Source organism: Esox lucius, chromosome 17 (assembly GCF_011004845.1).
Source record: "Esox lucius isolate fEsoLuc1 chromosome 17, fEsoLuc1.pri, whole genome shotgun sequence".
Classification (NCBI taxonomy): Eukaryota; Metazoa; Chordata; class Actinopteri; order Esociformes; family Esocidae; genus Esox; species Esox lucius.
In genome coordinates, this window is record NC_047585.1 from 26,651,713 (window position 1) to 26,668,260 (window position 16,548).

Consider the following 16,548-nt stretch of genomic DNA (forward strand, 5'->3'; position numbering starts at 1 on the left):
GGAGTGTAAGAAAGACCTGTATATCAGGGAGCAGGGAGGTTGAACAGTCTGAGGTCTTGGGGGCAGAAGCTTATTTTCAGTCTTTCTATCTTGGTAGTGATGCCAAGTACCATCTCTGTCTACTAGAGGGTAACAGTGTCAACAGGCTTGGACGGCTGAGGTCCATTATGGCCTTATTGGGTTTTCTGTGACACTGTGTAAACAATGTTCTGGAGGGAAGGGCACATTAGGTATGACAATTTCCACCTACAATGCCTAATGGGAGACAGTTGAGTTGATTAACTAGGATGGCTCATGTGTAATTATTGTCGTGGCACAATGTAATGAAGTCACTCTGACCCATAGGCAGACAAGTGGTCACAAAACCCACAATGAGCTGTGCCAGTATTTAGATACTCACGGACACCACTTAATGGGACAGATAGCTTGCAAAATGACAGAAATAGTCTAATCCTCTCAATAGATAGGGGCATTAGGGCTAAGAATAGAATTAACAAATGATCTTGTTAAGAAGACAGCATGTAAAATCACCACTCCCAGTCACATGTATTTCTAGGCAGTCTGGCCACCCAGGGCAGAACAACACATCCTCCCTGCAGCCCACACCTAACATGGAGACTGATCCTGTTTGGATCCCCCACCAGTCTGTCCAGCTCCAGGCCTGGTGGGCCAACAGTGGGGTGCCAGCAGTTGTCCCGCCTCTTATTATTGTTTTGCTAGCCTAGCCACAGCTGACCGGCTTTAACCAAGCCTGATTGTCAGTAGGATATCTTTGTGACCTGGTGGAAACATTTGTGCTTGACAAGCAGTTGTGACCTTTATTGACGGGATCATTATCCCCCCCCAGCCCCGCTCTGCCCCTCCTTCTCTTATGTCCCTCTCAATTGATTCCTCTGTTAGATTTTATGCACTTTGATTCTTGAACCTAATAGTAACCAGAAAATCATGGGAGAACGTGAGTATTCAAGATGTTACTTCCTGTTGATGGTCCAGCATTCTCAGTGAGAACGTGGTCAACACAGGCTTTTATGCCAGAATACAGAGGAGGTGGTGAAGACAATGATCAATAGCCAACCAGATGTCCTCAGGCCCTATCATCACACAATGTAAAAGAAGAAGAGCGTTGCATAAGACCGTTGCTGTGCCGGGCTTCACTGCGCCTGCATGTTCTGCTGTGCGTATGAGCCTCTGACTCTTCACTGGATTGGAACTGCTTCACAGTAAATTTGTACTCTTCAGAAGTTTAACTCTTCAGAAGTATTTTTATGGTAATGGAATAAATGTTCTGACTTCACATTTCATAGCAGAGAAGTGGATGGAATTTTGTTTTTGTCTAGTTTTTAGAAAAAGTGGTCAAAATGGCGTTTATTTCTGAAAAATATAGGAAGAAAAGCTGTGGATTTGGCTCCTGAAAGAACTACTTGGTTCAATAGTATTTTTATGATGATATGCATTATATTATTGTGGAAAAGTAGATGTATAGGAAATTACACACCAAATGCTGTCAATTTAAGTCCTTTCTTCCATCTTCCTTCCAATTATCTTGACATGAGCAGTTGTCATGTCTTCCTGCTAGCATACATGTTACCACAGCAACCAGATGTACACAGCTTTGAGCTGCTATTGAGTGCCTTGCTCAAGGTTGCATAGATTAGTTTTACCCTGTGGGCTCCGGGACTAGAACAAGCAACCTTTCAATTACATCCCCAACATATGACCGCTAAGCCATCTCATCTGCCACCTCTAATGCAATGCGCCACCTTAACCACTGAATAGGACTGAGGACAGCTTAGGCTGCTATAGGTTAAATAAATGTACAACTTTTTTCATTAAACAGACCATTATATTTTCCCAAAATAATTCACAAGTAAAAAAAATAATAAGTTGCATAATGCATTTTCAATTGTTTCATTACAGGCAATACAAATAAACGGACCACAAAAACCCACAAATAGGTTGTCATTCCTGACAATGTATTACTGATCACACTTAGATTCTGAGATGTATAGCATAAGTCAGACAAGCAAGCTATTTATGTTCTGCTGAGCAACCAAATATACTTGGCAGTGACACATTAGAAACAATGACATGGATGGTTTGAGACAAAAATAAACTTCCACTAATTTACCAGCACTTTTTATTTTGTGACTTGAAGAGGAAGAATCCATGTGCCTCAGCATATTTTTAGAATCAAATAATCCTTCAGAGGCACATGTGATTTTCTTTTCAGAGAATGATCCCCTGGATGCTCCCAGTGAGCTCCTTAAAGGCTCTAACCATCTATAACCAAACATCTATAATCAATCATTGTATATCGTCTTTTTCCACCTTCTGTTTAAGCACATACAGTGTTGTCTATTCAGGAAATAATAGTGAAACCTCTATAGGCTGTACTGTTAAGAAACTGTCACCATGTGCTACTTGCTATGCAGTTGTTTTTTATTTGACCCTCAACCACTCCTCTTTTCTCACAGCCAATTCTTAACCAAGCCGGCCTCCCCCAGGGTCCGTCTGACCTGAAGGTCGTCGTAGTAACCGTGGACAACTGTGACACCTCAGTGGCACTGCGATTTGGTCATCTGATCGGAAACTACACTTGCTCCGCCCAGGGCAGCCAAACTGGATCCAAAAAGTAATGGCACGGGAGGGTGTTTCACTGGTATTTCCTTCTACACTGCAATTTTCCATCTTATACTATGTCAGTAAAAGTAATGGCACGGGAGGGTGTTTCACTGGTATTTCCTTCTACACTGCAAATTTCCATCTTATACTATGTCAGTAAAAGCACTTTCAGCCTTTTGCAGCCATGAATGGTTTTTTTATGTTTTACACAAGCTGAGCTTACCCTTGTGTTCTAGTTTACTTCTGTGGTGAGCACAGGTGCAAAAGAGAAATCCCAATTGGCTTTCCAGAGCAAAACATATTTTTGTTCATTGGGGGTGTTTTCCTCCCTGGAAAAATACAAGCTGCACAATCTGGGTCTGTGATAAATATTTAATGAATTCTTTCACTGTTTGTGTTGTGATATAGAGGTAGAGCTCCTAGAAGCCTGAGTGTCATCTATTAAATGTGTCTGACTCTGTCCTTTCTGTCTATTGTAGATCTCTGGACCTGACTGGTCCTCTCCTACTGGGGGGCGTGCCCAAACTGCCCGAGGACTTCCCGGTACAGAACCGCCAGTTTGTGGGCTGCTTGAAGGACCTGAGGATTGACAACCGCCACGTTGATATGGCAAGCTTCATTGCTAACAATGGCACCATACCAGGTCAGTAACATTTTGGGCTGCCTTTTGACTGAACCCTGTGAAACTGTTTATAAATATCTTTATTATTTCTTGTCATAATGAAGTTAGCTGAAACGTTTTCTCAAAGCCTTTTACCAAAGATGGTATCATGGAGTTTTGGAGGGAAATTGCCTTTCCAATATTCTAATAAATATTCATATTTATAAATGGTACTTTAAAGAGTAAATAAATTTGTTGAGTCAACTCTGATATTGCAGTGTACTTTAATTATATTTGTTAACCAAGAAGAAAAGTTAACATTGCTTTCATTAGAACTTTATACATTAACTTCCACCAGAAACATGTTCATCTGTTGGACGCCTGCCTGTCGAGAAAATATTTTTTTAATAATAATTTTCATAATGTAATGGCTATTAAAAGACCTGTAAAGAAAAAAGATTCTTAACATCCTGCGAGGCTTTAACTTGGGCAAGCACACTGGAGTAAGCTAACCTAGCCTGCAGGAATCCCATTTAAAATACCCAGGATATGGATACTGAGGTATGAGGTAGGACTGTTCCTACCCAAATTCCTGCACTTCTAAGCGGTATCATCAGAACATTAGCAAGCACTGTTCTCATCTCCAAATGGTTTGGTTGCAAAAGTCACTCATTTGCCGTAACTGTCAGTTTCACATGGTTGTGATAATAAGATGTTCAGCTGCATAGGATTTAGATTTTGAGAAAATTAACAACAAAAGACTCATTAAACATTAATGCTTTTTACCTCCATAGGATGCTCTGCTAAACGGCACTTCTGCAACAACAACCCATGTCTGAATGGAGGGACCTGTGTCAATCTTTGGGGCTCGTTTAGCTGTGACTGCCCCCTAGGTTTTGGAGGCCAGAACTGCGAGAAGGGTAAGTGAGAAACATTTGAGGTGTATGGAAAACATAGACGTGGTTCACACGTTCAATCAAAGCTTACCAGGATCTTCTTTGCTCGTAACCTACCGTCACAGACCCTTTAAGTAATGGACTTAACAGATGTGTAATAGGAGGATTACATTTCCCTTCAGACAGACAATATCCCCAGCTCTTCTACAACCAACTAGACTCTAGGTCAGAGGTGTCAAAAGGGTTCCATGGAGGGCAGAGTGTCTGCAGGTTTTCACTCTCACCTTGTACTAGATTGATTAATTTGGTCACTAATTGGTTAGTTTCTAGGAAAAAACAAAAACCTGCTGACACTCAGCCCTTCGTGGAACCGTATTGACACCCCTGCTTTAGGTTATGGGCTGAACCATAACTCAACAACCAGGTGTTTTTGGTGACACTGACCTTTTCATTTGCTGACATATATTGTTGTGGACTGAGTATTGCTCATGCCCGACATTTAAAAGGGATTGTAACAATCATCTGTATATGACAGGTATGCATGCTATGTGATTTGCAATAACCTTTTAATGAATCAGTCTTGACTGGCATTAAATCACATTTTTATATTATCATTATAATTATAAAAGCCCTTTTTACACCAGCAATTGTCACAAAATGTTTACACAGACACTCTATAAACTCTATAAGCAGGCAAGAAGATGTAGAATCACATTGACTTGGAAAAGCACTGTTTTGTGCATCTCTTGTGGTACTGTACCATCCATGCATCATAGCAATGCCCCTGCTAAGTGCCATCTATTAGAATTATAAATACATCACCTCGGATTGATGTGTACATGTCTGGCCTTTCTGTTTAAAAGGCGTGTGTGTGTGTGTCATGGCATTACTAGTTTCCATTTCTTCTCTGAGCTCTTCTTAGAGTTCTGCAGAGGTTTGACAGTTTTACAGGCAGCGGTTTGGCTGATTTACAAGCTGGGACAGAGAGTGGGGAAGGGAATGGGGGAGAGAGTGGGGAAGGGAATGGGGGAGAGAGTGGGGGGGGAGGGCCAAAGTGAAGAAAGAGGGAGAAAGAAGATGAAAGGGGACACTACTAAGTAAATTGCCCAAAAGCACCCTTGTTTTAGTTTTGAGCGAAAGCTAAGTGATAAAGGACCACTTCTTTCTCCCTTTTAAGGGATTTGAGGAGGATGGAGATTGAAAGGGGTTGGGAAAGGGGGGGTGGGTGTGTGGGTGGTGGGGGTAGAGGGTTCCAGGAGGGAAGCAGTTAACACATGTGACTCATCAAACTCAGGAAAATTGGGAGAGAGGACGACGACAAGGCATAATGTAGTATGGTTCCACGTTAATATTGCTTTATACAGACACATACACTACTGGTCTATCTCTGTGGTGTTTGGCTCCTGTTACTGTCTTTGTATGTTATTCATATATTTAATGGTTATCTAGTTAAAATGGCCAAAGATGGCCATGCAGCAACTGCCATTTTTTGGGGGATTTTACGCAATAAAAGAATGATTTGCCAATTTACTCACTTAGGCACATTCTCTTCTGTCCTGCTAAATGTCCCTTGGTCCCTGGTCCACAACCAAGGTTAATTAAACCTTACAAGAATTATGTTTTAAATTGTTCCAAAATTATGTTTTCAGTTTATTTTTAATTGTCTTATTGCAGTTATTCATGGAGAAAAATAATGTCACTTTTTTTGTGAAATTCATCTTTCATAGGGCATCCAACCCTTTAAATGTGCATTTAGAAAAAGAGGAATATACCAGCCTTTTGGTTATTCAGCAGTTTTTAGGTGTTTTAGGGGAAAGTTGAAAGTATTTCTGTCACCCAACAAGATGCACAAATCTTTAGCAACTGCAAAAGGTACCCATCACACAGCCTGACAAGGGCAGAAAGATCAAATGAATAGCCAGTCAATGTTAAGTTAATTAGACAGTAGTTGGAAGCCTGTCCTGGAACTCACTAATATAAAGCTACTAGTAACTCCCGATTGACCTGTGGTTGGATGTTTTCAGTCTGTGCCCACCATAAATTGGAGCTGGGTTGTTCAGATCTGATTGCAGAATGCATTACTGTGGGTGGAAATTATCATCACGTTGCCTACTTTTTGTTAGCAGCAATTTCCTAATTCCTCTCTTTTACCCCCCCCTTCCCCCCTCTGTCTGTCTCTCTTTTCCTCCTTCACTCCTTATTTCTGGATTCAGTGATGTCCAACCCACAGCGTTTCCTGGGTAACAGCCTATTGCAGTGGACTAACCTGGCAGCGGTGGTGAAAGTTCCCTGGCATTTAGAGCTCATGTTCCGCACACGCCAGCCTAGTGCCATCCTGCTGCACATCAACGCAGCGCAGCATCACAACCTCACTCTGCAGGTACAGAGAACACTACCACACTGACTCACCACACACACCTCACTCTACAGGTACAGAGAACACTACCACACTGACTCACCACACACACCTCACTCTACAGGTACAGAGAACACTACCACACTGACTCACCACACACACCTCACTCTACAGGTACAGAGAACACTACCACACTGACTCACCACATACACCTCACTCTACAGGTACAGGGAACACCACCACACTGACTCACCACACACACCTCACTCTACTGGTACAGAGAACACTACCACACTGACTCACCACACACACCTCACTCTAAAGGTACAGAGAACACTACCATACTGACTCACCACACACACCTCACTCTACAGGTACAGGGAACACCACCACACTGACTCACCACACACACCTCACTCTAAAGGTACAGAGAACACTACCACACTGACTCACCACACACACCTCACTCTACAGGTACAGGGAACACCACCACACTGACTCACCACACACACCTCACTCTGCAGGTACAGAGAACACTACCACACTGACTCACCACACACACCTCACTCTACAGGTACAGGGAACACCACCACACTGACTCACCACACACACCTCACTCTGCAGGTACAGAGAACACTACCACACTGACTCACCACACACACCTCACTCTACAGGTACAGAGAACACTACCACACTGACCCACCACACACACCTCACTCTAAAGGTACAGAGAACACCACCAAACTGACTCACCACACACACCTCACTCTACTGGTACAGAGAACACTACCACACTGACTCACCACACACACCTCACTCTAAAGGTACAGAGAACACTACCACACTGACTCACCACACACACCTCACTCTACAGGTACAGGGAACACCACCACACTGACTCACCACACACACCTCACTCTACTGGTACAGAGAACACTACCACACTGACTCACCACACACACCTCACTCTACAGGTACAGGGAACACTACCACACTGACTCACCACACACACCTCACTCTACAGGTACAGAGAACACCACCACACTGACTCACCACACACACCTCACTCTACAGGTACAGAGAACACCACCACACTGACTCACCACACACAGCCTCACACCACTGGTGAGAAAACACTAATCCATGCAGCCTGTCCCAGTGTTTGGTTGTGAGGAGGTTCCCAAACATCCCGACTTTTGGATCTTTTGTGTTGAATGCCGTGTTTTGGTTTTCGCCAGTCATAACAGGACCCAGGCTGTTCAATATATCAACTCATGTTTGACAAAATGCACCTGGAAGCACCTGTCTTCAGTCATGGATGAAAGTTCTATAGTCCAACGAATGAAAAGAGGAGCTTGGTGGATGACATGTTTTGTTATGACTGGCCAAATCTAAACACTGCATTCCATTGTATTGACCCAATATCTAAGGTAAAGCATGTTATTAGGAATGACTGCAACAAAGATTTTGGTTGCAGTCTGCTCTCAGACAGTTATCAAGGGGATGGGTTTTCGTATTAAATAAATGTAAAAAGGATACACGTATTTGTGCTCTCGAGTTCACAAAAATCTACCAAAATAAAGAAACTCTAAAAGAGGGAAAATAGTTCTTCATGGCACCATTGATATACTGTCTATGGGCCAATTCTGCCATATCTTAATTATGCAATAAGGAACATGTGTGGTTCATGGGCAATATATGACAACTAAGGTAGGTTCTCGGACTCTCTATATACAGCACTTAGCCATGGTAATTAGCAACATATAAGCCCCCAAGATGCCTTATTCTAAATAAACTGGTTATCAATGCAGTTAGAACAGTAAAAAGTTATGTAGAGCCTTCCTAAATCTGACACATATACACATCTCCAACATTTCCCATTAATACGTGCTACTCGAGGACTATTTGATTCAACGGCACTACGCATTCATCTCAGGTGAGAAGGAAAGGTGTTGACTAGGCTATAGTAGATGGTAATATTGACTACACTGTAGATCAACCAGTTAGACATACATTATTCATAAAGCAAAGAGCTAAGATGATGCATTTTTGAATTCTGTTTGGGTGGGGTTTATTGCAGTTGTATTTCCACTCATTTTGTGTCAGACTATGCATGTTTTCCCCCCTCAGTTTGGTGTTGGAGTAGATCAGTGCATTGTAGCATATAACCTCAGCATGACTTCAGCAGCTCACAGTGGCTGGAGGCTAGTCTGGGTGAAGCTCCACCTGTTGGCTGTCTGTGCAGCAACATGCCTTCTAAATATTTGATGTTGTGGCTTTCAGAAAAAGCTTGCCAACTAACAAATGCCTCTTTCTGACATCTGAAAGATGACGGCAGGTGTTGTGGTTGTCCAGACAGAGTGGAAGTTATATGCAAACATGTTTTAAAGTTACTGTATCAGAAAAATAACAGTGCTTTTTTTTTTTGAACAGCTGTTCTGTTTGTCTTTACATTCTCTGATATTGACAAAAAGAATCTCTCTCCATGTCTTATTTATCGATACTGAGACATTATCTTCCTGACTCCATGTCTTATTTATCGATACTGAGACATTATCTCCCTGTCTCCATGTCATCTATATGGATACTGAGACATTATCTCCCTGTCTCCATGTCATCTATATGGATACTGAGACATTATCTCTCTGTCTCCATGTCATCTATATGGATACTGAGACATTATCTCTCTGTCTCCATGTCATCTGTATGGATACTGAAGCAAGCGTCTGTCTCTCTCCCTCCTTCTCTGTCCTCATCCGCCCCTCACTTCCATTCTCTCCCCCGCCCCCTTCCTCCTCCTCCCTCCCCCACTCCGCCAGCTGCGTGGGGGCAGTGTGGTGATGTCTCTGCAGAGAGGGGAGGACTCCACCCTGTCCCGTGTGGAGGAGGTAACGGTGAATGACGGGGACTGGCACCATCTACTGCTGGAGCTGCGGGATGTCACTGGTGGCTCGCCACGTCACATGGCTGTGCTGTCCTTCGACCACGGCCTCTACACGGTGAGCTGCTTTCAGAAGACAGACTGTGTGTGTTGTTATGAGTGTTGCGTGGTGTAGCTGGGCTGGCGTGAAGGCTGCTAGTCTACTGTGTGTGTTTTCATCATGTACCACTGTGTGTGTTTCCCAAATCTCCAGGCCAGCATGGAGGTGGACAACAAACTGAAGGGGGCGAAGGTCAAGGCACTGAGTGTTGGTGGGATTGTCGGGGCTGATGGGAAAATCCAGCAAGGCTTCCGTGGCTGTGTCCAGGTCACTAATCCTGCTGTCACTCACACACACATCACCAAGGATTGTGTGTCCACGTGTCTGAGTGTGTTCTGCGTTCTCTGCAGGGTCTGCGTGTGGGAGAGACCTCCTCCGGCTCTGTGTCTCTCAGCCTGGCCCAGGCCAGGAGGGTCAATGTCGAGGAGGGCTGCAGCGTCCCAGACCCCTGCGTGTCCAGTCCCTGCCCCCCCAACAGCTACTGCAGCGACGACTGGGACGGCCACTCCTGTACCTGTCTCACCGGTCAGTCCGCTATCTTCCTCATGGTTAGATATGGTGACCACACTGTCCAACCTTTATCGTTGATTTCTCCTAGGCTCAACTTATGAAATGTTGCTGGGTTGTTTGTCTTCCAGGTTACTATGGTGATAACTGCACAGATGCATGTGTGTTGAATCCCTGTGAGCACCAATCAGCTTGCTCCAGGAAGTCTAGCTCCTCCCGCGGCTACACCTGCGACTGTCCAGGCAACCACTTCGGGCAGTACTGTGAGAAGAAGTGAGTGAATCCCTCATCAGTTCTCCTGCTTTGTTTTCAGTCCACGTTACTAGAAGGCCGTGTGCGTGTGTTTCTGACTGTGTCCCTCCCCAGGACCGACCTGCCGTGTCCCAGGGGTTGGTGGGGACACAAGACATGTGGTCCCTGTGGCTGTGAGACGGACAAGGGCTTCGACTCCGACTGCAACAAGACCAGCGGCGAGTGTCGGTGCAAGGTGAGGCTGCCGACCCATGATTCCCAGTGTCAACCGCTTCAATGACCAGGAAAAACAACGGCTCTCCGTCTCCCTTCCCATCTCCCTTCCTGTCTCCCGTCCTCTCCCCCATCCTCTCTCCCGTCCCTCAGGATAACCACTACCGCCCAGAGGGCAGCGAGGTCTGTCTGATGTGTGACTGTTACCCGGTGGGCTCGTTCTCGCGGACGTGTGACCGGGACAGTGGTCAGTGCCAGTGTAAGCCTGGTGTCATCGGGCGCCAGTGTGACCGCTGTGACAACCCCTTCGCTGAGGTGTCACCCAGTGGCTGTGAAGGTCTGCATCACCAGACAATAAGTCTTGCGTATTTCAGACAAAGGCATAATTGACGGGCTGATTCAGGACTGATTTGTTTAAATGAATGTGCATAGAATTGCATAGAATGAAGATTTTTAGATTCAAAGATTATTCATTCTTTCTTTATCATGCTGGAAGGTACAACTAATTTAATTGGCTTCCCTGCTCTCTCTCTCTCTCGTTGTCTCTCAGTGATCTATGACAGTTGTCCTCAGGCGATAAAGGCAGGGATCTGGTGGCCCAGGACTAAGTTTGGTTTACCTGCCGCTATCCCCTGTCCCAAGGGGTCCCTTGGTAGGTTTTTGAACTTGCTCGGGTCCTTCCAACAAGTTGCTCTTTTTGTCTTGTTTCATATACTGTACATTCTGTCTTTCTGTGTTAGGCACAGCTATCCGGCACTGTGATGAACACAAGGGATGGCTTCCCCCCAACCTCTTCAACTGCACCTCTGTCTCCTTCACCAAACTCAAGGCCTTGGTACAGCTAAACCACAAGTCATTCACCCCTCATAGCTCCCAATGACCAAGTCCTCCGTTCACATCAATGACATCATGCTGTTCGGTTCACTGACAAGCTGATTTTGCAGCAATATGTCAGATGTCTTATTCAGGTTTTATACATTTACGATGTAATGGTTTTATTAGATGGTTCTCCCTTCCTGTCTCTCTCCCTGGTCCAGTCGGAGAAGTTGGCCCGTAACATGTCTCTCTTGGACTCTGGCCGGGTCCAGCAGACGGCAGCCATGTTGGCCAATGCCACGCTTCACACAGGGGAATACTATGGCAGTGACGTGAAGGTGGCCTACCGCCTCACCCAGAGCCTCCTTCAGTATGAGAGCAACCAGCAGGGCTTCAACCTGACAGCCACGCAGGATGTCCACTTTACTGAGGTAGCTCAATACTACTCTACATTACTCTGCACAGCATTACATAACACTTTTCCACACTACACAGCATTGCATAACACCACACTACTTTACACTTCACAGCATTACATAACACTACACAACATAACACTACACAACAGTATTTTACACTACATAACACTGCAATACACTACATCAAAACACTATACAACACTGATTCAAATGAAAGACATGATGATGGGTTGATTACATCAATCAAGTGTGTAAGTGGTAGGGCAACATTTAAAACAGGTGTGTGAGTGCTTGGGCAAAAACAAAAACGTGCAAATCTTTGGGTCCCGAGGACCAGGATTGGGAAACAGTGCTACACAAGATTCCAATCCACAACAATATATTGCACTACATTACACTCCATAACGGTTCTCTACATTACACCGTAGCAGCCCACCCTAACCCGCTGCCCTTCCCCCCACCTTCAGAACCTGGTGTGTGTAGGCAGTGCCATCCTTTCCCCGGTCACAAGGCCACACTGGGAGCTGATCCAGCAGACGGAGGGGGGCACGGCCGCCCTGCTGCGTCAGTATGAGGAATATGCCAACACCTTGGCACAGAACATGAGAAAGACCTACCTTAGCCCCTTCACCATCGTCACCCCGCACATAGGTGGGTGTGGTCTTCTGTGGAACTGTCGGCATGTGACGGGTTAAACAGACTGGAGGGATATTTACCGTCTGCTTCAACATTCCTGTAGTTGAATGGAAATACACTGTTGGAATGTATTTGTTAATTGGTGTCTAGTGACAGATGTGGGTTAATACATGTAGCATTAAACCACCTGTGTTTGTGTGGTGGTCTGTCTGACCAAGCTTCTTTTCTTTGCAGTCATCTCAGTCGATCGCCTCCAGAAGATGAACTTTCCCGGCGCCAAGCTCCCTCGCTACCAGTCTCTCCGAGGGCTGAGACCTCAGGACCAGGAGACGGCTGTCACCCTCCCTGACACCGTCTTCGAGCTGCCTGTGGAGAACAAAGGCAACCGCCATCTGGACGCCTTCCCAGAAGCCTCTCTGAGGAACCACACGTCCAACAGAAAGAGACGGCATCGAGGTTCTGACACACCCGAGGAGGAAGCCATCGCTAGTGTGATAATCTTTCACAGCCTGGCCTCACTGCTGCCTGAGAGCTATGACCCCGATAAGAGGAGTCTAAGGTGGGAGGGATAGAAATGTACCTAGTTCCTTGTTGACCCCTGACCTACCCCTTGATACTTCGATACATGCTGGTAGTATAGTTAGGGCTCCACCATTACCGATGGGTAGTATAGTATATCAGTAGTGGATAGATATGTGTATGTTGGTCAAGGACAGGTATATAGGGAAATATGTATGTTGTATGTACAGTGAGGGGAAAAAAGTATTTTATCCCCTGCTGTTTTTGCCCACTGACAAATAAATTATCAATCTGTAATTTTAATAGTAGGTTTATTTGAACAGTGAGAGACAGAATAACAAAAAAAATAATCCTGAAAAAACGAATGTCAAAAATGTTATTGATTTGCATTTTAATGAGTGAAATAAGTATTCGCCCCCTCTGCAAAACATGACTTAGTACCATACCATACCATACCATCTTCTTCCGCTTATTCGGGGCCGGGTCGCGGGGGCAGCAGTCTAAGCAGGGACCGGTGCGAAGAGGATGACTTAGTACTTGGTGGCAAAACCCTTGTTGGCAATCACAGAGGTCAGACGTTTATTTTAGTTGGCCACCAGGTTTGCACACATCTCAGGAGGGATTTAGTCCCACTCCTCTTTGCAGATCTTCTACAAGTCATTAAGGTTACTAGGCTGACGTTTGGCAACTCCAACCTTCAGCTCCCTCCACAGATTTTCTATGGGATTAAGGTCTGGAGACTGGCTAGGCCACTCCAGGACCTTAATGTGCTTCTTCTTGAGCCACTCCTTTGTTTCCTTGGCTGTGTGTTTTGGTCATTGTCATGCTGGAATACCCATCCATGACTCATTTTCAATGCCGTGGCTGAGGGAAGGAGGTTCTCACCCAAGATTTGACGGTACATGGCCCCGTCCATCGTTCCTTTGATGCTGTGAAGTTGTCCTGTCCCCTTAGCAGAAAAAGACCCCCAAAGCATAATGTTTTCACCTCCATGTTTGACGGTAGGGATGGTGTTCTTGGTGTCATAGGCAGCATTCATCTTCCTCCAAACACAGTGAGTTGAGTTGATGCCAAAGAGCTCGATTTTGGTCTCATCTGACCACAATCACCCAGTTCTCCTCTGAATCATTCAGATGTTCATTGGCAAACTTCAGATGGGCCTGTACATGTGCTTTCTTGAGCTGGGGGACCTTGCGGGCGCTGCAGGATTTCAGTCCTTCACGGTGTAGTGTGTTATCAATTGTTTTCTTGGTGGCTATGGTCCCAGCTGCCTTGAGATCATTGACAAGATCCTCCTGTGTAGTTCTGGGCTGATTCCTCACCGTTCTCATGATCATTGCAACTCCACGAGGTGAGATCTTGCATGCAGCCCCAGATAGAGGGAGATTGACAGTTCTTTTGTGTTTCTTCCATTTGCGAATAATCGCACCAACTGTTGTCACCGTCTCACCAAGCTGCTTGGCGATGGTCTTGTACCCCATTCCAGCCTTGTGTAGGTCTACCATCTTGTCCCTGACATCCTTGGACAGCTCTTTGGTCTTGGCCATGGTGGAGAGTTTGGAATCTGATTGATTGATTTCTTCTGTGGACAGGTGTCTTTTATATTAGGTAACAAGCTGAGATTAGGAGCACTCCCTTTAAGAGTGGATCAAATACTAATTTCACTCATTAAAATGCTAATCGATTTATAACATTTTTGACATGTTTTTTTCTGGATTTTTTTGTTGTTATTCTGTCTCTCACTGTTCAAATAAACCTGCCATTAAAATTATAGACTGATCATTTCTTTGTCAGTGGGCAAACGTACACAATCAGCAGGGGATTAAAAAAAAAGTAGGTAAGTGTCTAAACTTTTGACAGGAACTGTATGTTAGTGGAGGTTAAGGGACTTGAAAAGGCTGGAAGTGTGGGTTGTATCTTTGTTAGTGGTTTGTTGTGCCTTACGTCCCTCAGTTGTTTTTTTGATGGGTTTTGTGTGACTTCCCCCATTTGGTTTTGTGATGGTTGTGCGTGACGTCCCTCAGGGTTCCCAAGCGTCCGGTCATCAACACACCGGTCGTCAGCATTACAGTCCATGACAACGAGGAGCTGCTGCAACACACTCTGGACAAACCAATCACGGTGCAGTTCCGCCTGGTCACCTCTGAGGAGCGCTCTAAACCCATTTGTGTGTTCTGGAACCACTCATTACTGTGAGTTACAAACACACACACACACACACTAGCTATTTAAGCTGTAGAAACTGTGGATTTCTACTTAGCTTGAAACTGAAAATCCCTCATTCTGACTGTGATTGGCAGGGCAGGGAACGGAGGCTGGTCTGCGAAAGGCTGTGAGGTGGTGTTCAGGAACAACACTCACATCAGCTGCCAGTGTTATCATATGACCAGCTTTGCTGTGTTAATGGACATCTCCAGGAGGGAGGTGAGAAAGACCCCACCACTACACCAGACACATGAATACCATACTGTCTCTAGACATAACACTCTAATCCCTAAACTGGCCTTGTTCTGTATTTGCCATACAAAGCCCTGCTTAAATCAAAATGTTCAGCCTCAAGCCTTAAGCCATTCCGTCCCTCGACTTACGCCTTCCTGTTTGTCCTTTCAGAACGGGGAGATCCTGCCCGTGAAGCTGGTGACATGGAGCACGGTGGGCGTGACCCTGGGATTTCTGCTGCTCACCACCCTCTTCCTGCTCTGCCTGAGGGCCATGCACTGCAACAAGACCAGCATCATCAGCAACGGAGCCACCGCCCTCTTCTTCTCCCAACTCCTCTTCATCCTGGGCATTAACCAGGCAGATAATCCGGTAAACTACTGAACTTAATAGTAGATTGGACCTTCAGTAAACAAGAAGACTTGGTGCTTAATTCATATGTATTTAAGAAGATATTTGGGAACATCCAAGTTCTCTGTTCCCCCCCATACTCAGTAACTGGGGTTTCCACTACCACCTTTCTCTACAGTGACTGAAATCAAACTGTTCCTGTAGCTGTTCATCTGTTTTTGTTCCAGTCCTCCATGCAGAACTGCCCGTTTCAGGTCCTGCCACAACATCTCTGTTGGGTTTTGGTCTGGAGAAAATAAGAAAGGGGGCCAATACTTGCTCAAGGCACTGTACAGGCTGATAAAATACTAGACAGAAATAATAATGAGGCAATTTTTAACCCTGTGATATCCAACATAGTGACTTTCTTTCCTTTCATTCCCTCCCTCCCTTTTTGTTTCTGCAGTTTGTGTGCACAATAATTGCCATCCTGCTGCATTTCTTCTATCTGTGCACCTTCTCTTGGCTCTTCCTGGAAGGCCTCCATGTCTACCGCATGCTGAGTGAAATACGAGACATCAACTACGGACCCATGCGCTTCTACTACATGATTGGCTGGGGCGTGCCGGCCTTTATCACAGGTCTTAACACAGACATGCAGACAATGTCAACTATCATGTATCTGGTAATAGTGGTCACCAGATCTGTTGTAGTCATTTGATAGTGACCAGTAGTTCCTTGTGGGTTTGGATTTTGTGTTGTCCAGGCCTTGCCGTCGGGCTGGACCCTGAAGGTTATGGGAACCCAGACTTCTGCTGGCTGTCCATGTACGACACTCTCATCTGGAGCCTGGCAGGACCCATCACTGTGGTCGTGCTGGTGAGTTCACTCCACCTCTTAAATTCAGTCTATTGTGTGTTTTATACGGCATGATGCTGTGTAAACTGTTTAGTTTTTGTTT

General features: G+C 45.2%; 1 protein-coding gene across 5 annotated transcripts in view; it reads left to right on the forward strand.

The window, feature by feature from the left end:
- Nucleotides 1–16,548, forward strand: part of celsr2 (cadherin, EGF LAG seven-pass G-type receptor 2) — a 64,954-nt gene that overhangs the window by 42,919 nt on the left and 5,487 nt on the right. For all 5 annotated transcript variants that reach the window (XM_034287348.1, XM_029114102.2, XM_029114103.2 and 2 more), the window contains exons 6-25: nt 2,475–2,632; nt 3,102–3,265; nt 4,018–4,143; nt 6,333–6,499; nt 9,295–9,474; nt 9,610–9,723; nt 9,807–9,981; nt 10,095–10,236; nt 10,330–10,450; nt 10,582–10,765; nt 10,979–11,080; nt 11,169–11,263; nt 11,466–11,675; nt 12,131–12,314; nt 12,534–12,858; nt 14,843–15,010; nt 15,119–15,242; nt 15,429–15,629; nt 16,054–16,228; nt 16,354–16,466. In XM_034287348.1, coding sequence (XP_034143239.1) covers nt 2,475–2,632; nt 3,102–3,265; nt 4,018–4,143; nt 6,333–6,499; nt 9,295–9,474; nt 9,610–9,723; nt 9,807–9,981; nt 10,095–10,236; nt 10,330–10,450; nt 10,582–10,765; nt 10,979–11,080; nt 11,169–11,263; nt 11,466–11,675; nt 12,131–12,314; nt 12,534–12,858; nt 14,843–15,010; nt 15,119–15,242; nt 15,429–15,629; nt 16,054–16,228; nt 16,354–16,466 — 3,228 coding nt within the window. The remainder of the gene's footprint in view (nt 1–2,474; nt 2,633–3,101; nt 3,266–4,017; nt 4,144–6,332; nt 6,500–9,294; nt 9,475–9,609; nt 9,724–9,806; nt 9,982–10,094; nt 10,237–10,329; nt 10,451–10,581; nt 10,766–10,978; nt 11,081–11,168; nt 11,264–11,465; nt 11,676–12,130; nt 12,315–12,533; nt 12,859–14,842; nt 15,011–15,118; nt 15,243–15,428; nt 15,630–16,053; nt 16,229–16,353; nt 16,467–16,548) is intronic.